The 20995-nt window shown below is 43.3% G+C and overlaps 1 protein-coding gene across 2 annotated transcripts in view; it reads left to right on the top strand.

Annotated features, from left to right (window-relative positions):
* NSG2 (neuronal vesicle trafficking associated 2) overlaps nt 1-18288 on the top strand; it is a 35458-nt gene extending 17170 nt beyond the window's left edge. For both annotated transcript variants that reach the window (XM_075715667.1, XM_075715666.1), the window contains exons 3-4: nt 16428-16538; nt 18097-18288. In XM_075715667.1, the coding sequence (XP_075571782.1) occupies nt 16428-16538; nt 18097-18288 (303 nt within the window). The remainder of the gene's footprint in view (nt 1-16427; nt 16539-18096) is intronic.
* The last annotated feature ends 2707 nt before the right edge of the window (nt 18289-20995 follow it).

Raw genomic sequence — 20995 nt, 5'->3', positions numbered from 1 at the left:
CTCTGGAGGGGTTTTTAACATTTCTGTTTCAGTCTATGAAGTGCTTTTGTTTCCTCTCTACTTCTGGTCACTTGGTATGGGAATGTTCTCAGGGAAGAAGGGAACTCTTCCCAAGTTCTTGTTTTTTTTCTGAGTCATGTAGCTGCATTATACAGAAGAGCCAGGATCTCAGGGGGAAATTTTGGGACCGTATGAACATGGCAGTCAAATCCACAGATGCCCTTTATTCTGCCTTTTGGCTATCTTTTATTGAAGAGGCTAATGAATTATTAGACAACTTTCTTGCATGAGCAAGCCAAAGCCAGAATTTAAGCTTATGCATGCATATTTTTCATCCATCCAGAATAGCACAGATCTGAGCTCTTTAATTATTGTAAAGAAGAGACTGTCCCTAGGCAACGGTTCTTATTTCACACTACCTCTTCCAGGAATTTTAGATAGCTTCTGCAACTTGTCACATCTCCTAATAGATGAGATTATGATTCTCTATAGCTCAGCACACAGTGTCCTGGAAGTTTGACCAATTAGGCTTATTCTTCAGCTGGATGAGTCACCCCATACATAGTTTATAACAAATGTTTAAATAGTTGTGTGTAGATGGGTTACAAGAAAATGATGTTAAAATAGCATTATGGTTGAGCCATCCAAACATAAAAGAAATTTCTTTTATTGTTTTACTCCTCCACAGAGAAGCAATGACAACATTTTTTCTAAGCTGACTGGCAGTGATTTATAGACCTTGCCTCCTCCAGACTGTTTATGCCTTTGGAGTGTGTCCCTCTAGGAAGTTTTTGAACTGCAAAGATCTTATTTTGCAGTAACGATGTATACCAAGGTTTCTCAGTCTGGAGGGGAGTGGTGTCTGGTGTTTGCCTTCCATTTTGCATGCTTTGAAAGTAGCCCATGTTACCATGCTTTACCATCTAGTGATGACATTGAGGTGCATTAGAAAAGGTCTGCAAATGTGATGATTCTCTCTATCATGTTCCTTTGTGGGACAACAGGTCTAGCCCTTTGCATTTGAGGTAGGGCTTACTGCTTCTTTTTGCCAGTGATACGCTATGTTACAGCTTTTAAGAACAATCTCGCATATGTGAGTATCATCATTCCCATGAGTTTCTGCCCTTATTTCTATCAGTACTGAAATGAGATCAAATGCTCTTTTGCTTTTCAAGCAGATTATCCATTGAATGAAGTCTTGTTACTTCTGGAGGACAGGGTTTCCAGTGACTCCTTTTGTCTTCCAAGCAGTCCAGATAACACAGAAATCAGCCAGAAGCATTTATAGAGTGCAGAGTGGGTTTCTACCCACTTTCTTGACTGTCACTTAGCTGAAGTTTGTGTTCAAGACATCAGCACCCCACTTAAGAAGAAGAAACAAGCTGGAGAATAGTTGCTGATGGATTTTGTGCTTGATCCAGTCAGACCCATTGAGTGTAGGTAGATCTGTGCTAGCCCTGAGTTTGCCCAGAATTTTGTAGCTCCAAACAGCACTAGAAAAGGTACTGGAGTGGTCTCTCAGCATAGGCTTACAACACAGAGTGTCGTGTTGACACACGCAACTGCCTGTCAGTTACTGGTTTTGCGCAAATGGCGCTCTCTATTACACCAGTAAGTTCACGTGCAACCCGTTTGACCTCTGTTATCGCTAAGTGCCATGGAGCTATTCATTAGTGCCTTTTCAGGGAGACAGTGATTTAATGACCATGAGCTGGGTGATAGTTACCTACCATAGACTTCTCAAGTCTTCCACAGTTCTTTCTTTTCATGGAGCATTTTCTTAAGAAAGTTGAAGTTATCGGTGTTTCAGACTTGGAATAATTAAACGATGTACTTGTCTTTAACAGAACAAGTTGGGAGTGGGTGTATGGGGGAGAAATTGAGATATTTAAGATGTTTTCTTATGAGCAATTTATCTACCTGGAAGAATCATCTGCAAGTATTGATCATTACTTCACTGAAGAACACTGGGAACTTCACTCTTTTTGCTACAAGTTGGCAAGATCCATTTTCAGAGTCACTGGCTGTGTAATCTGTTCCTGTTGAGTATGCAATGACAATATATTTCTTATCATTAGATCAACCCTCTCCTCCCTCCACCCTGAAACTGCTCTGATACATGCAGATCCAGTAACCAGTGGATATAATTATCCACCACACTTTTCATCAGGTTCTTAAAATATAGTGGGACTCATTCAAATGTTTCTGTTATTGAAATGCTCATACTGAAACAATTATTTTCCTCTGACTTAATGTGAAAGACTTAGAACAAAATCAGTTTGTCTCCAGCCACACCCTACAAAACAGACATTGATGCAATAATTGTTCATTATCAAAAACAAGCCAGTATCTGAAACACTTGGCTCCTAATTAAGAAAGATTTTTTCTGGGCCAGGGCCAGGGGTTGATTTGCTGTTGGCAACAGCTTTGCTGAAATGGAAGATGCTTTCCTTGCTTGCACCACTAGAATCTGACCTATTGAATGCTTAGGGTATTCAGCTAGATCTTGTAGTGGCAGGATCCTCATGTGACAGGCATTGCAATTCAGAGGAAAGGAAAGGAAAGGAAAGTCGCGGGCTTGTATGCTTGTGGAGGAAGGTGGGAGCAGGTCTTGATCACTTTCTTTCTGTAGGTAAGATCCGCTGGGATGTGAGCACAAGGTGTCTTGTACAGTGTGGTGCAGAGAGTTGCTGTGTGGCCAAATGACTGCACCGTGAGCATAGCTTTGAGAAACACCTCATTTCCCTGAATGCATACGTTTATCTACCTGCCCACCCTGCCCTTGTTTTTAAAGGGCACATCACCATTGCAGCTGTGTAGGTGGCAACTATCCCTTGCTCTGCTGCATACACGCACGACCCCAAATGTGGCATTCCTCTCTTTCTTCTCCCCCTTCCCAAACTTCTCTTCCAAGCCATAGTTCCTGCAAAGTTCCCCATAGGATGTTCTGCTTTCACCTCTAGGCTATTGCTTTATGCTGATAGTTCTTCCTCTAACCTCCAAAGGAATGAATCCCAGAAAAATGGCCTGGGGCTTTTCGTTATGCCCATTGAATAGCTAAATAAATTTAAAGATTCCTTTAATTGTTACGTTACCACAGGGCAGGAGTAACTCATAGAGAAAGGACTACTCTGAGTGTGAGCAGGACAATTTTCTGTACTGCTTTTTAATACTAACAACAACAATGTTACCATGGTGACTGCCACATCACATTGGTTATCTGGAAGATGCAGAGTGGCTGCTGAAAGATCCCATTACACTGACTAATGTGAGTGGTGCTCAAGGCAGGGAACACGCTCTAATACACAGAGATTTTTCTCACTTTGGTGATCATTGCTAATGTGGCTGAGATGTTGTTTCCAGGCTGCACAGCATTTGGGTGGGCTGTGTGTTCCAGGGGAACAAGGGACAAAGCAGAGGAAAATCAGAAAGGTGGCAGGCACAGGGGAGCAGTAGCAATAGCATCCAGGCATCTTGTTCCACTGGCACCAGCATCAGAGGTGGTATGGTGTGTTCCTGTTGAGTCTTGCATTCAAAGAGGGGCTTGGATAGGTGTCAGTATGAAGGGGTTGATTTCAGTCTCCAGGGACTGATTTGGAGGCTTATTCACTCCTTCCGGGAGTTCTCAGCTATCATCAAGCCATCTCCTTTCCCAGTGGGCTCCGATGCAGGGGGCATGTTCTTTTTGCAGGGGTGTCACGCAGCCCTCACTTCACCTAACTCTTCTCCAGACAGTGATGGAGTGACTTGTGTCTGGATCTACACTTTGCCTTGTCTTTGGAGGTTGAATATTTTCCACTGCAATGCAGAGGGTCACAGTTTCTCCTTTATCACAAATCCACTGCCCAGCCCTGCCTGGCCTTGCGTCTACTTACATCTGATGCAAAATAGCACCTGCATGGATTCAGACTCTCACTTGTGTGTATGAAAGGAAGTGAGAAATGTTGCTCATCATCTTTCTGCCTGAGCTCAGAAATCATTCTTCTCCTCCTCTGGCTGTAATGGAAGAGAAGAGGATAGGTCATATCTGTCCCAGTTGGTTTCACAGCTTGCATGGAGACAGATTGATGGAGCCATTTGTGGTCGTCAGTGACAATTTGGAGCTGTGAGGATGAACCAAATGTGGACCTGTGGCTCAGCTGCCCAAAACCAGATACTTCTGATCACATCCCCAGGTATGGTACTATAAACGCTGCAAGCTTTCCCCTGTCTGGGTAAAAGTCTGTCATTTTTGTAAGAGTGCCCAGCTAATACCTGGCTTTCTGGTACAGGCTATGTCCCAAAAAGGTAAAGCCAGGAAGAGTTTCCATGTCTACAAAACACACAAGAAAAATATATTTTGATTTATTGATTGATTAAGTAGAAAGCTGTATATCACTGGCTTAGGGACCACCTAGCAAAGCAAAGGAAAAAAAAAAGACAATATATGAAATGGATCATTCCTTAAAGTGTATTCTTGTTTTATATTCTTTTTTACAGAAACACACACATACACTCTTTTGCAAAGTCAGAAAAACCACCTCAAATATATTTTATTTTTGCCATCTGTGAACATTGACAGAGTAATCAGCTGAAGAGATTTGTTCAGGGTTATTTTTTTCCTTTAATTGATTTTTGGAGAGAAGAAAGTTAATTGCTATGCAGAAAATGTCTAAAAATGGAAGTCACAGAGAATATTCACATGACTAAGGGTTTGTGGGGTAGACCTGCTGAATCTAAATTCTCCAGACCATGATATATTGGAGGAAGAGAGGAGTAACAGAGCAGAAACCTCAATTGACCCTTTGCTTTGGAACAAGATGCTTGAAAAAGATTTTCATAAGCGACTGCATGGAGATACCCATTCTGCTAATTACAAAATGTAACTGAAGTTTCCATTTAGTCTGAGTGATTTCTTACACAGCATCTTCATTGTCAACAACACAATGCCATGTTTCATTCTGGTACCTCTGCCACCCCACAGTAAACCCTATTTGTTGGGTAATTTTCTTGTCAGCATTTGAGGTGGAATGAAATATGCTTAATTCTAGTTTGGCTAATGTAGCAAAAGAGACCAAATGGGATGGAGGAGGAAAGAGTTTTCAGCTGATTGAAGCCATGGCAAAGTTTATTGACTGTCATGAAGTGCATTTTGAGTCTTGTAGCCAAACCACAGAATGCTAAAAAAAAAAAAAATCAGGGAAGTGAAATGGTTCACTCATACATTTTTTTTTTTCCATGTAATGTTTCATTCTCTCTATTTATAAAATAGCACAGGCTGCTGATTGAATATTAAGCAGACCTGAGCTCAGCTCCCTCTTGTTAGTACTTGCAGATGTATTAAGCCTGTTGGGCCAGATCCACAGCTAATGGAACTGGCTTCATGCCTTTGAAGGCATCATAATCAGCTAGATTATTCATTTTTGTTGTTTGTTTTTAAAAGAGTAGCTTTTGTAAGTCATTTGCAGCAATAAAGCTTCACATTTCTAATTTAAAATGGAAAGGCTTTTAATTCTTAAGTTACCCAGGAGACACTTTGCTCGCCAAGTCCTCACTTCGTCCTTGTATGAAGCACCCACATAATAAGAATAAGTTTTTTAGGAGAAATGGGTGTACTGGACCATGAATGCTGCCATATTATTAGCTTTATTTCCTGACCCGTGATGGTAGACATAGGTGCTGAAATGCATGTGAATATGTTGGCCTTCTTGAAGGAACAAACTTCCAATTGACTTTTTTTTTTTTAACCACAAGAGTGCACTGAACAAAGGTGTTTTAGTTTGTGCAAGCTTGACCTTCGATTTCATTTTATCTAAGAAGTCCGTGGGACTGGGGAGTGGTAGGAGAAAGTTATCTTGTGCCCTGGCATATAAAGAGCTTAAATTGTTCTGGGCATTTTTAAATCCAGTCTTCTGTTGTTGATGGCTGATGAGGAAAGTGGTAGTGTCACATGTAAAATCAAAACACAGGAAAGCGATGGGAGAGGCAAATACACAAGAAAATGTGCCTGGAGGAATACCATTTTGTGCCTTACATTAATACTCAAGCCTGAAAGGCTTGCTTTGAAAATTGTCCTGCCTGTGGAAGAAGGTAATTTCATAAAGCAAACAGACCTCAGCTTTTCCCTAGAACCAGCCTGATCCTTGGCCGTGGGATGGTGTAGCTGCTTGGGTGGTTTTGCACACACAGGCCTAGAGAAAGCCAGGCTTTTGGAAACTTAGATGCTTGCAGCTTTGGGTGGACCTTGCTGGAGCATCTGTGAGTATCAGTGGGGAGCAAGCCATGGAGCTGGACCTGAGTGTGCGCCAGGTGCCAAAGAAAGCCAGCAGCAGAGCAAGGAACACAACCTGCATTTCTCAGGTCTGTTGCCATGTGTTAATCCCTGAACCAGTTTTTTCTCAGGGCTCCTAATGCTTTACCTGCACCAAATCCAATGTGAGGGAGGCAGGGAGAAGGGATTATTTTGCATGTATGACACTCTTCAGAGGTTGACTCCTGGCAGGCAAAGGGGAGGCAAGGGGACATTTTATTGATGACTTGATTTATCTTGTGTTCCTGTTAATGCATTTAAAAAGGGCCCTTGATGAGCTGAGGCATCCATTGTCATGTCCCACGTGAAGTGACCAGAGGAAATGTTACAGCCAAGCTTTGCACAATCCAGTGGGAAATTGCAGCATGTCACTAACGAAGGGTTAGCTGTAGAGATGATGTATCTGTCTACTGCAATCCCACTCATTGAAAAACCATCTCAAATTAGTGATCTGGAAGGAAGCCTCTTCCAGCATTGCTCAGCTCATGAAATGGTATGTCAGGTGTTATTGTTTGGGAAGAAAAGCACCTTTATAAGCAGTGTTCCTGACTCACCCCCCTTGTTTAATTTTGGGATTTTGCTTCTTCTCTTTTGAAGGTAGCAGTCACAGAAACAATGGGGGAAGGCTTATGATAGTTGAAAAAGGAAGAAAATATTCTTTTAGGAGGAGGGGGAAAAGACCTTTAAACATGTGTATGGTCTGCCAAAAAGGCCATGTATTTATTTGGTGTTCCTAGAAACAATATTATAAAATCTCAATATACCAGCCTATTCTGATGAGGGAATTTTTTTATGGCATTAAATGGCAGAAAAGAAAAAGCAAACCAAACAGAGCTTTTTATTTACCTAACTGGAAATTCACTAACACTCAATGATGGAAGCATCCTTATTGAAAATGGCATTTTAGAACTTCCATAAGGAATGGGGACTTGGAAACCGAGCCATGAATTTTCCTTTCAAGGGGTTTGACTTGGCACAGAAAGACGTCATGCAGATCGCAGCTGGCACCAGACACAGTTAAAAAGATCTGAGGCTATTAGTGCCTAAACAGCCACTAGAAATTATATTACATGATGGAGACTGGCTAATATAATTGAGCCAGCTAGTTATTGTGAGCATAATTTAATTATTTGACAAATTGCTTAGAAACATGGTGTTCTTGTTCCACACTCGTGCTGCACTCACAGTATTATAAGGCACAGAGCAGAGGAATTGCTGGTGGGTACATAGTCATCTCGGAACAGTGATGTTTGCAAACTTGGAGAGTGTGGTCGTGGTGGGGTGGTGTATGCAGAGATTGGTAGAGCCAACAGGAACATGGCTGGGATAACAAACTGGCCCAGGAGACAGCTAGTGCTGTTTCAAGTGATACCTTTGAGGCTTTAGGGTAGTTGAAGAAATGACCCTCTCTTCTCTCTACTCTGTGAGTCTTTTGGACTTTGATTGCTGGGCTGTGTGGACTGAAAGGAACCCATGAAGTAGTAGAGCAGATGTGAGATGTTTTTGGACTCCGAGATTATACCATCCTCGTGGATGGTGTTCAGCGTTCTTAGGAGAATTGGGGCCAAATTGGTTTATGATTATGAATTCTAAGATAAAGGACAAAAAGACCCCAACCCTTAAGCTTCGTGTAAGAAGCCATGCATCACTAAGGAGTATTTTCCCATAGCTCTGAAGATTTAGGTACATGACTAAGGACATTTCCCTCTTACAAAGCATCTCCTAAGAGATGCTACTGAAGAATCTGGACACCATCTGGAATAAAGCTGTGCTGTAATAATAAAGGACAAATCCTACATCTTCTTGAACAGTACCAAGCAAATATGAAGACCCAATTGTGTCACTTTTTTTCAGTTAGCCTTTCAAAATTTCAGAGGCTAAGCTGTTGTCATAAAATCAGCAAAATCAGCAACTTACTACAAAAAGATTGTTAAAAATCAGAAGTGAAATGCCATTTTCAAAGAAGTGCAACGTTATCATTTTTACCTGCAGGGCAGATCAGGCTGTATAACAGAGTGCTGGGCAATGCACCACACCGTTTCTTTGTCTGAGTCTAAACAGTGGAGCAGCTTTTACCAGGGTGTATTTCAGAGTCTTTATCCCCCTGGTCGACCCATCTGAGTGACCTGTCAGCCTGTGGCTCCCTTCCTGCCTATATGCCTGTGTTTTCTTACATTACCAACCTGGATTCAAATGATGGGGTGGTTCATGCCTGGATTTCATCCTGGCATACAGGTGGGAGGCAGCCAGGATAGACAGCTGGATCCGGAAGCTGGGAAGTGCTCCTGAGTCTTCCACTTTAGCTGTAGCTTTCATGTCGAGATCTAATGTTGTCAGTCTTACATCTAGTTATCAGATGGAAGAAGTTATGGGATGAAGGGGGAAAAATTACCGTCCTGAATTTTTCTCTGTCAAACGAAAATCCTTATAATGAGATCATGAATCTATGAATGTATACTGAGATGCCCTTACAGCTGAAACCTTTCTGCTGAGCAGCAGGACCTCTGGGACTGGCCCTGTGGCAAATGGATTGACGATTTTGTGATGTTTTTTCTTGCATGCAAGTTGTCTAGGTTGTCAATGGATTGATAGGTTTCCAGGTGTAACTATGGAAAGAGCCTTGTTGCCTTTCCCAACATAGCTCTTATGCCCTTCTATGAAAGTAATCTTGACAGAATTTCTGCCAATTTTATTTATAACAAATCTTGCCTCATTCAGAGTCTTTCTTCTTCTACAAAGAGAAAATTAAAACCCAGAGAATTTCTTCAACTGAGTTGCCTATTAATGGTCACAAAATTTCCCAATTCCCAGCAACACTGAAGGTATCTTGGAGAACCAGACATGGCATCGTTGGTCGCATCCTTTCCTGACAAACTTGAACGTGAAGAGGGTGAGACTGCAGTGCAGGAATGGACAGAGGCATCTGGCTTCTGAGGTCCCTTATTCCCATTACAGCTGGTAAAACTAGGAAAATTGTGCAGAATTTTGTAGGGATTTTACCATGGTAAATGATCTTTACCTGGGAATTAAACTTATCTCATTCACAGTAACACACAACTCTACACTCTGAGAGCATTAACTTTTCTCTGGGTGCTGCTTGTGTGGCTGGTTTTTCTATAGACAGCAATGCTTTTCCTGGTCGTGGCATCTTCTTGGCTGTACTCCTATTTTGAGCATATATAAGCATATGCATTGCATGCTCTGAGCAGTGGGAAAGCTGTCCAGAGTCAAACATTTATTTGCCAGGTTTAGAAAAAAGATCATGCTTGATATCTAAGAAGTGTCACCCACGCTGATGAAAATCCCTGCTTGCTAGTCTCTCACAAGAGTTGCATGAGCACGGAAGAAATATTCTGTGCTGTTTCTTCAGACAGATTGATAGAGATCACATCATCTCTTTGCACCCTGAGAATTGCTCCACTTAGGTGGCAAATAGAGGGTGGTTTCAAATGCCTGGGCACCTGGGGCTTGTGCCTTGTCCACAAACAGCAGGCGGTTCTTCCCGAGTTCCTCCAAAGCTGGACTGAATGCAACTGTTTTTCCCCCAAAGAAAGAGCAGCATGGTGATTTTCCAAATGAATTTTAGACAGCAGATGATAAGGCTGCTGCCTGAGTGTGAGCAGTGATGGGATTGAGCTTTAGCAGTGGAGCACACTTGTGCTCCAGTGCTGTACTTGTGCTCCAGCATTGCAGTGCTGTACCAGACTAGCTGAAACTCATTGTAATGACCCAGAGGCAGATGTGTCAGAGCAATGTATGAAAACCCAAAATGGGCAATTTCTTAATCCTCTGAAGACATCTGAGCCTACAGAAGGTGCCTACAGATTTTAGTGTCCTGTAGGAAACTAAAGGAAATTTAGACACCTGGCTGCCTTTGTGGATCTGGATCTCAATGACTGGTTCATGCCATCAAATATGAGAACTCGGTGAGGGAAGAGGGGACTGTGCCTTTTGTTTTATTAAGTCCTACTTCAAGCCATGTGGAAGCTCTCCATATGAATGTCTAATCTTTCTGGAATCTTACTGAGCTCCTTCTGCCGACCATATTGTACAGAGTAAATTTGTTAGATTAATTATGATTAATTTCATAGAATAATTGTGGTTTGGGTTACAAGAAACATCCCTTTACTTCTTCAAAAAGGTGTTGCTTCACAATTTTGTAGGATGTTGTCTTCTGTGTTTCACTGTGAGGTGGCTTGCATTTGAATGCCCATGTTATTTTCTCTTCCTATCTAATTTTATTTTTACCATTTTTATGCTGAGTCCTCGCAGTGTGTGACACCATCAGCGGAGCCTGTGAACAAAACATAAAGGTGACATGACAAGCCCTGAGACCAGGGCCATGATTATAAGTTATGTTCCTCCAGCTGCTAATGCAAGTAATATGTGGCTTAAGTGGGAACAAAACCACACCCTCCACAACTCACCAGCTCAGGTTGGATGCTGAATACTAATAGAGAGCCGTCTGGATCCAGTCCCCACTGGGAAAAAAAATATTTGTCAACTCAGTTCAAACAGTGCATAAATTTGAGAGAACTACCATCTGCTGACAGACCCTTCCCCCACCTACACTGCCTGAAAATCCTTCCTTATGAATATCTGCTCTGTGCCATAGTATTCCCATCAACCTCTATTCAGGGTCTGCCTTTCTCCACTTCCTTTTTTCCCCTGGGTATTTCCAGAGAGTTCAGGTTTCCCAGGACTCTAAGGCACCGAAATATCTCACTGGTTTGTGTGACAGTCAGTACCAGCCCAGTGCTGGTGTGTAGCTACCAGCGGACTCTGTAGCTCAGCAGGTTATCAGTATCGCTGTCAAAGCCCCTAAGGCTTGATTTTTGGAGGGCCCAGCAGCTCCCCGCTCTTGTTGACTTCCATGGGGAGTGAAGGGTGCACACCCTCTCTGAAAGCTAAGGGCACAAACCAGAAAATTTTTGCCAAGGAAAACAATAAGGAATAAAAAATGTAGAAACCTTGCAATAGAAAAGGCTATTAAAAGAATGGCCTGCTGTTTGGATGTGGCATTGTTCTCTGGTTTGCTTTTAAATAAGGCTTCTCATTGTAGCTAGAGAGGGAAAAAGGGAATTTTTGATGAAAAAAAAAATCGTGGGCAGCTGTTGAAGTCAAAGAGAGCTTGAAGGATACTTCGATGGACAGCATGAAAGCCAGGTTAACTGGAACACCATTGCAATGAGCTATCATCTTGCTGGAACAAAACCTAGTGGCAACTTGCGTCCTGTTGCTTGATGAGGATGTATCTTTTCTTAATCCGTGTTGTTGTGAAAATGCAACATGTACTTCATCTATGGGAAAAGTGGGGAGGAACCAAGCCAAGCGTGCTGTTGTTGATGGCAGGTTGACATCATCTTTCACTGATGCTAAGGGCCTCTTTCCATGTTTTGTGGAGGATGGGGAGTTTTTTGGTAGGGTAACAATGTTCTCTCTTCTCCATACCAGCAGATACTCCCCTCTTAAGGGAACCTTTGGGAACCATATAAGACTTTGGGGAAGGGGCAGGCGAATCCCCCCCCTTTCTTTTACCCACTCAAGCAGTCACATGTGACGGATTCATGCCTGCAGCACTTCTAGGTTTTATCTGCTCACTAAATTTTATTTCCCCTCTGTGAGTGTTTATATTGCTTAGAGACTGCCAAGGTTCATGTTAATCATAAAAAAAAGTGGAGGTTTATTAGGTATTGCAGCTCTGTGATTCTTTGGTGTTTGAATGTTAATGAAGCTATGTATGCTCTGGAATAGCTAGAGAGGTGGATCTTAGCTCTGGCATGGCAAAATATCCAGGGGTGGATTTTTCTTCCCTTTGCTCTGGGTTTTAACATCTTTATGTGACATTTCATCCCAGAGCAATTTTACACTATGTATCATCATGTGTAATATTGTGTCACGCTGTAATTTTGCAAGTGCATGAAACAGCAGGAGGGAGGTGAGAATGGGCTCAATTACACCCGGAAGGGAAGGGAGAGCTCAGCAGAGGGACCTGCTCCTGGGAGGTAATGAATTGGGTGTCAGCACTTTGCCAGAGCAGAGCGATGGTGCGGAGGGGAATTTATTATTTTTAGGGGCTCAGTGGCCAGACAAGAGGAAAGGAACCAGTCAAATCGCATTACTAATCGTCATTTCCATAGGCTGTGCATGTACGTGGGATTTAACGAAAGAAGGGACATTCATTCTCGCTCCAGACAGCTTGGTTCTTTCTTTTTCTGAAGGCTAAAGGAAGAACTCGGCCATTTTAACTGGCTCAGAGAGAGAAGCTTTCAAAGCAGCTTTGGTGGCAACTCTTGGGGAAGGCAGACGCATAGTCATTCCGGGTGAGGGAGACATCTATTCAGGGATATCCCCCTTTCACAGCCTCTTCTCTGGGTGTAGTCAGCCCTGAGGGATCCCTCTGGGATGGAGGAAATGGGGATGCAGAGGGGAAGAAAGGAACCAGGTAGACGTTAGGGCAGGAGGAATCATAGCACAGGATGTATGCATCCTGCTGGTGTGCAGCTGTTGCTAGCCCTGATGATGAAGGTTGTATTCACTGAAGAAAGCTAGAGGATGAGCAGCTTCTTATTTTGCAGGAACAAGAGGTACTTTCTCACTGAGTTATGCTCTATGCATTTCCAGGTGGCATTCGGTGTAATTTCATTGCCCTTTGTCTCTTCCTTTGCCCTGAGTGCAACCTTGTTCCTTCAGCTTAACCCAAGCAAGATTTCTTTTTTCATTGTACATTGTATTTAGGGCAGAGCAACCAAACTGGAGAGCTGAGCACTTCTTATTTTCTGAACTTCTAGCCAGGGCTGCCCTCTAAGTGAATGGCAGAGCTTTGGTAGAGCAAGATGTACATCTTGCTTTAGTGCCTTCAGACTAACCTCAAAGGGGGCTTGTGTCATTGTCATCTGTGTATTACTACATAAATTGTTATTGGAGGAAGTACCAGGCCCAACACGCCCCCTTTTTTTAAATGGGGAAGAGTTGATGAACATGTATTCTACAGGGGAAAATGCTCTTCCACACTGGCCTGCCAGAGCTGGCTGTGATGTGTCTTTTTGGAGAGGGGTCTTTTTTTCCCAGGGCTCCTGTTGGAGTAGAGTGTGGGCATACTTAATCCAAGAATTCTCTCCTTTTGACTATACTTTTTCAAAGTAATTTTTTTTTTTTTTTTCATTTTTTCAGGTGTAACATAACTTCTTTTTTGGGGCAGAAATCATGACAAATTCTATTTCCATCTCCCTTGAATCCAACTGAGTCTTCTTCCTCTTCAGCACTATGAAAAGGGATGTGGCTTCCCGAGGTTGGGAACCCATGGGCTACCATAAAGCTGGTCTGAAATATTTCTATTCAAACTTGCAGGCAAGTGTGCTTTGATGGAGCAGAGGTGGAGCCCATATTTTCTTGGTCAGACTAGTGCAATTCATACAACTGTACTCCTTTCCTACCAACTACCTTTTCAGCACACCAGGACTCTGTTACACATGTTCTCTGATGAGATCCAGCAGTAAGTGCTTCTCCCTCTGCAGCTGCCTTTTGCTTAATTGACCCATTTTGCAGCAGATTAGGCCCCAAGGAGGAGTTTTATATGAGCAGTTATTCTAAAAGGCGGGTCGGGGCTTCAGTGAACTGTTCATCACTAGAAAATCCTGCTAGCCCCAATTTACCTTTTTATACTTTATTCTAAAATATTCTGACTTAGCAATAAACTTATGAATCTCTCCTGCCAGATATAGTCTCCACACCTCTCTCTTTCCTGACTTTTGAACTGCATGTGTTGGGTCAGATTTACCACCATACATGCAGATTTACCTTCACTCTTTCTTTTTGTCTTAAAACAGCCACCAGAATTGTATATCTGGGTCTTCCAGCATTGCAGGTGGCATTGCCAGGGCTGCTTTAGCTTCTCTGAGTAATAGTCCCAATGTTCTGTGTGAGATGTAGGAATACATCTCACCAGGCAGTGCATCTTTCCGCAGGGTTGATGAGGATGAGAAGTCTTTTCCTGCACTGCAGGCAATTACAGTGGCCTCTTTGAGTCTGTGCAGGGATTGCATATCATACCACATTCTCAGAATCACAGCTGCTACAATGACCGAAGGAGAGAATTAGAGCAAAATTCAGTGTGAACCAATATTAAGCAATTAGTAGATCTTTCTTGATATTACTAATATTACATAATACTATTGTTATATTAATAATATTATATTGATGAATTCTGAGATGTGGGCAGCTTGCTCTTGATTAGCTGTTGTTCCTGACAAGCCTGTCCGGTATATTGTAGGAATTATCTCTCTATTTCCCCACTTTCTACCATCACCAGTCTTCTGCACATTAGTTAAGGAACAACTTCTGCCTGTACCTACTATTCAATTTCCTTGAACACCCATACAAGAAAACAAAGAGGATTGTGACATAACTGTAACAACAACAGGGTGGATGAACCCTGAATGACTAGACGGAGCTGAAAAATTTCTGACTTTTCCTTGCCAGGGCAGTAAATGATAATGATTGCCTTTAGTACAGGTAAGTGCAGCACATGCATGGTACGGTGGTAGCGTGCCTGCAGGTAGGGGCATTAGACAGGGGCAGGCACACAGTCCCTGCCACGTCCTACCATTGCAGTTCTCTCAGTGGATGGGTTTTGATGTGACCAGGGAAAATTTGCAGCCCTGGGCTCGGCTTCTGGTGCCATGATGGGAAGGTGGGATTCTGAAGCAAACAGATTTGAGGTTGTGGGTAGGAAAAAGCCTCATTGATCGCTATCCCTCCTGTAAACCCGTGCCTGACCTCAAACTTTTGCTGTAGGAACTTCCCCAGCATGAGCTCTCACAGGCTTATCAAGCACAGGGACATTGCAGCCCCTTCCCCATGCAGGCAAACATCCTGCAAAATGCCTGCTGCTGGTGTTCAGTCCCAGTGAGCCAGAGCAAGCTGGGGAGCTGCCACAGCTCCCTCCACACGCTGCTGGTGGTGCAACAGATTTAAATGTTTCTCCTACTGCTGTTCCCACCCCCATCATCTCTGTGAGTTCATTCGATTAGGAACTCCAGTTTGCATGGTAACACTGGAGCCTGAGGGATTATGATATTTTTTTCATGCCAGTCCAGATCAGTGTGAGACAGCAGTCTCGACAGGACGGGTTTCTGTAATTTAGGCAGTAGAAGTCCAGAGCCATTTATGCTGCATTTGCAGAATTACCAGCTGGGATGAAGAAAGCTTTGGGAAAGGGGAGAACGAGAGTGCATTTGGGACCCTTGCTCAGTCCTTAGGGAGGACACAGCTCAGCTAAAATCAAGGATCAGGGCCTCAGTCCAGACATTTGAATGGGACCAGAAAACTTGCTGTTGAATGAACTATTTAAGAGGGACCTGGAAGGGCTGGAGAGAAGGGAGCTACAACAAAGAAACAGAATGGTGCAGCAAAGTAACCTGCTTGGGAATGAGGAGAGGGGAAATATTTGAGCCCCAAAGAGCATATTGTGTCTGGTACCTCCGACAACAGCATCTGCTCATGGACATGCTGCGGGGTTTACATGCTGGGCTTTGTCAATGGTCGGGGTGTTCTCCTTTTACAACTTTGATAAATAGAGAAGGATTCCCTTTCTCCTGCCGTTCCCTTCTGTGTACTTGAGGCACAACTTATCCTTGGTGCATCACCCAGAAGGCATAAAGGGATGTGTGCTACAAAGGCTTCATTCTTCCTACCTGCTCACCTACCTCTGCTATCAGAAAAGCAGGATCTTGCCAAGGTTATAAGGCAGTTTATCTGCACAGATTAGACCCTGAGCGTGGACTCTGGCTGCTGGCGGATCCTGCTGGGCCAGCAGATGATGCTGCCGGTTGAACAGCTGAGAGCATGGGAACACAAAGCCTCCGAGAACACCAAATGCCTCAGCAAAATCCAGACATTTGCAAGGGGTTAAACGCAGGAATGTGCGCTCCTGAAGGTCTGTGGCGGGATGGAAATGATGTGAGAATTCAGGGCTATTGGATCTAGTATTCATTCAATTACCATGCTTAGTTAAGTACTGCACAGTGGAGTGAAGACTGCAGTCTGTTAGGATGGCTGTTACTGTAAGTCATTTAATTATGAGGTTGCTCATATGCCATTTTAACATATGTAGAGTAACATTATCCCTCTTTTGTAGGTCACTATTCTCATAAGTCTGGCTCTTGCATTCCTTGCCTGCATAGTGTTTCTTGTGGTATACAAAGCCTTTACTTATGACCACAGTTGCCCAGATGGATTTGTTTATAAGGTAAGAAACTTCAGATGGATGAATTGCCAGAGTTAATGATAGACTCTAATTGACTACATGGTTACAGTCTAGTCTGCTTTTTTGACCAGGCCAAACAGAACATTTGGCAAGAATGTGTTGAAATGGGAAAAGTGTTATGGGAAATGTGGACTTGCATCTGCCTCCATCAGCTACTGTTACACTGTAATTGTTGGGATTAGCATTTGGTGAACACTACAGACAGATGTTCAGGAACAATCCCTCATATTTGTGAATGGATTTATTGCAGCTGGAATCCTGCGTTTGCTTCCCACACGTTCAAGTGACTGAGGTTTACTGGCATACATTTTAATGCAAAGCAAACTCCCAGAGTGCTGGCACATGTGTCCTTTGTGAAAGAAATCCAAATTTGCCCATGTAGTTCATTTTCAGGTGCTTTTGAGTCTTTGTCAAGAACAGAACCATGTAATGTGCTAAAACCCCACTGCCCAGTGATTTTATATTGAATATTCACAGCGAATGATTTGCCTGGTCTGTTGAGATTTTTTTAAAAAAAAAAAAGTTTCCAAAATAATTCACTGACTCCTTACTGTGAATAAACTCATAAACTCACAGGAGTCTTGATCACACTGGGGACAGTCTGTGGGCTGGAAAATAGAGTAAGGATGTTGGGGTATTAGTCATTGTGAATTATTCTCTTAGGTTATATAAATATGAAGTTAGAGCAGAGTCATGAATTTCAGAATCAGATCCAAACCTGAACTTCTGAAAAGATTAGAGGTTTTGGACTCAGATTTCAGCTAGTCATATTGAATTGGGAGTTGGGGTATCTCATAATTTAATAATAATTGTACCTGAGGCCCTTTGTGTCCTTTGACTCTGGTGAATACCGACCAGTCTGACATTTGTTACCATTTGATCGCTCTTTTACAGCTGTTGCAAAGCAAATTGTTTTATCTGTGCAGTTCTTGGCACGCAAGTGTCCGCACTAGCGCAGCGGAGATGCATGGGCAGGGTCTGCGCAGACAAGAAGCTCTGACAAGGGCTGGCCAGTTGGCTGTGCTTCCTACCATCCCCGACCCAGGTGGCTGTCCTACAGGTCAGAGGTGACGTTGTAACAGAGCAGCACCTAAGCAGCTTACTCTGCCTCTGCCTGTCCTCTACTTCTCTGAGGATTAATTCTGGACTTCGCTTTACAGAGCTTTCAGTCCAGCACTTCAGAGCTGCTCAGCCAGCCCTGCTAGGACTCCAGCAAAGGGCCTCGGTCTCTGCGCGTGCCAGTAACGTACCAAACCATTCAGACCTTCATTTTACAGTCCACATTTCCCATCCACAGATGAAATCAGCCTGCAATCAGGGTTGCCAATAGCAACAGGTTTTGAAGGCTGCTGCCCGACTCTAAACTTTGTGCATTCCCACAGTGCTGGAAGGCAGTCGGGGCTGCGCAGCAGACACTCTCGCTGCAGCAAGCCCGAGTCAAACGTCATCCGCGCAAATATCTAACCCTGAGATTTTTAAAGTGAGAGCCTGAGGCTGGTGGGACCACTCTTCACCTCTCTTGCTTTCTCCCCGCTTCCAGCACAAGCGGTGCATCCCGGCCTCACTGGATGCATACTACTCTGCACAGGATTCCAACTCCCGGGGCAGGTTCTACACTGTCATCAGCCACTACAGCATGGCCAAGCAGACCAGCTCCCGGGCCGTATCGCCCTGGCTGTCTTCGGGATCGGTAAACCACGAAGCCAAGGCTGCCAAGACAGAAGGTCATTAAAGTTAACAAGTGGTGATGGGCAAAGCGGGAGGGTGGGGGGACAACACCATGTCTATACTGCATTGCTCTAGCTGAGGGTGCTGTGCTAACAGCACAACAGGAATAAATAAAACCCAAGTGCAGGAGTCATCTTAATGGATATTTCTTTTCGTGCATTGTTCTCGTTGATTTGTAACCGAGTCGAGCTCTTGTACAAAGGCATGTTTGATGTTGACTGTACCTTATGATGTAAAAATATTTTTAAATCATTGCTTAACTATTTGTTAGAAAAAAGAAATTAAAAAACAAAAAAAGCAAATTAGATAAAGAGCCAGAGAGGATAAAAGCAGCAAAGAGAATAACGCAAAGTTTTGTCATTGCTGGAAAGCTGTGACAAGGTTTAGCATGCATTGAAGGAACAGCTGGAATCCTTTTAAGAGAGAGGGTAGAGAGAATCTGTTACAAAGACATTGTGATATTGTTTAGCTTGCCAAAGGGGGGATATGTTGCTGTCAAATCGAATCTATCATCAGTGTTCATTTGCTGATAGAGAAATACAGGTATCCCCTCCTCCCTCAAATGTACACATGTGCAAACACACGTGCACACATGCACAGTGGCCTAAGTAAATTCAGAAAAATCTAGGCATTTGTAATGAGCTGCCACTGTGTTGGTGATCTTGGCTGGGCCCTGAGGCTGAAATCCTGGTTGTCATTTGGGTGGTATGGAGCAGGATGGAAGCAGATGGAGGCTGCCATAGTGAAATCAAGAATATACTTCTGAGCACAGGGCCTAGGAGTCAGGAGATCAGGGCTTTATTTCTGCTGCTGGCACAGATTTCCTTCATGACCTTTGGCAAGTTATATGAGGCTTCATCCTTTGGGACCTCCCTCTGGAGGGTCACCAAGAGACAAAGAAATGCTGTTATAAATTGAGGAGCCTCTCAAGAGTGGTGATAGTATAGAACAGTATTAAGCCTCTAACTTTTCAGACCCTAATTTTTCCTCACCCATGACACGCAATGCTCCTGCTTCCCTCCTTCAACTTCAGATACTTCAGTATTTAATGTCATTCTAGGCAGTTAGAGAGGGATAGCTGTAGCATGCTCTCAGAGTGCAAGGGTCCCATCAAATCTCTGCTTGCAAACACAGACCAGACCCCAAGCTTAATCCAGTCCTGGCCAATGTAAAACATCCTCTCCCCACAAATGGCATGTACAATTAGTGCAGACTGGTGGGATTTAAAAACCAAAAGGATTCTCTTTTTTCAGAGCTGCAAGCCGTTACTGCAAAGCAGCTCTGCTCCTCGGTAGTGTAGGCAGGGTGAGACTGAGCAGCAGGAGCAGAGTGCACAGGGAGGGCAAGGTTCACGTTTGACTAAGGCTGCTTTTTCAGATTTGTGGCTAGACTGGGATGGAAATTAGGAACTGGCCCCTTCTTCCCCTGCATTGGGCAGTTTTGTCCTCCATTTCACATACATAGACACTAGAGGGTGTAAAAGAGGGCAGAACTCCTCAGTCCTAACAGGCATCATGATAAATAACTGTATAGTGTAGCTAAAAATGTAGTGCCAAATGCCATTGTCTGATTTCCTATCCTTCCTTCCCCTTCCACCTGTAAATTCATTTCTCTCTCAAAATGTACAAACCACCCCCTCCACCAACAATCAAAACTCCAGCAAACCACTGAACAGTTTATAATTTTGTGGTGTATTTTTTGTCAGTAGGTAGCAGAGACTGAAGTATTTTTTGGTGTAATTCTTGAACTTTTCTGACGGGATTAAAATAAAGCTAGATGTGACTGAGCGTCTCTGGCTCTGGCAGGTTTTTTTTGGTGACTCTTGCTTTGGGCTGGGACATGGTGGGTGGTGATGTGTGTGTGCCTGGTGCTGCCGAGCGTGGCTGCAGCGAAGACCCGAGGTGACTCTAGCTTTCAGGAGGCATTTTCAGAGCTTGCTATTTTCCCCTTTAATCACTGGGAGTTTATTCCCTATGTTCCTGCCCATTTTTCAATTGCAAAGAGAAAAATAGTAATTACACCCAAGGTGATCTTCAAAGCAAGTGGAGGTGCTTTTCCATTGGTGATTCTTGACTTTACAGAGGGACCTCCCCTCCCTTCCCATTTTAAGGCCAACAAATGATAGAAACTTTGGCTGGCAGCAATGTCTCCTTTGCCATCTACTCCCAATGCAAGTGTTCATCTATGCTGGAGCAGGATCCTTCAGAAGGGCCATTTCAAGAAGAGCGCTGCAGGGAAATACAACTGACAAACCAAGAGCCACAGCTGAACTTTGAAAAAGCTGAGCTCTGTATCCAAACTCTCCAGCTTGATTTCGAATGAAACTACAACTATATTCATCTCACATTGTTCAGAAAGCAGATTGTGTTTCCTCAAGTCCTTCAACTCTTTAAACTGGAATGATACCCTGGCATTTAATTGGCTCATTCCCAAAGGCTAAAGAATGTTTTATAAAAACCTTTGGATGGCTTTCCTTCAAAAAAAAAGTGTATTCAGAGTTGTGAAATTGAGCTACCGTAGGACAGAAACTACTCTGGTGTTAGAGGTCACCACCAAGTACTTACGAAATGTATTAAAAGGGATTCAGCGCGCTTTGCAGAATTGAGTCACAGGATAATTTGACCATGGTATTTCTGTCGCCACTCACACAGTAATACTCTATCCGTATGTTTACTTTAATCTAAAAACCCCAGGAATCAAATCATTTGAAT

This window comes from Pelecanus crispus, chromosome 8 (genome assembly GCF_030463565.1).
Source record: "Pelecanus crispus isolate bPelCri1 chromosome 8, bPelCri1.pri, whole genome shotgun sequence".
NCBI classification, from domain to species: domain Eukaryota; kingdom Metazoa; phylum Chordata; class Aves; order Pelecaniformes; family Pelecanidae; genus Pelecanus; species Pelecanus crispus.
This window is presented reverse-complemented; position numbering and strand designations above follow the sequence as displayed.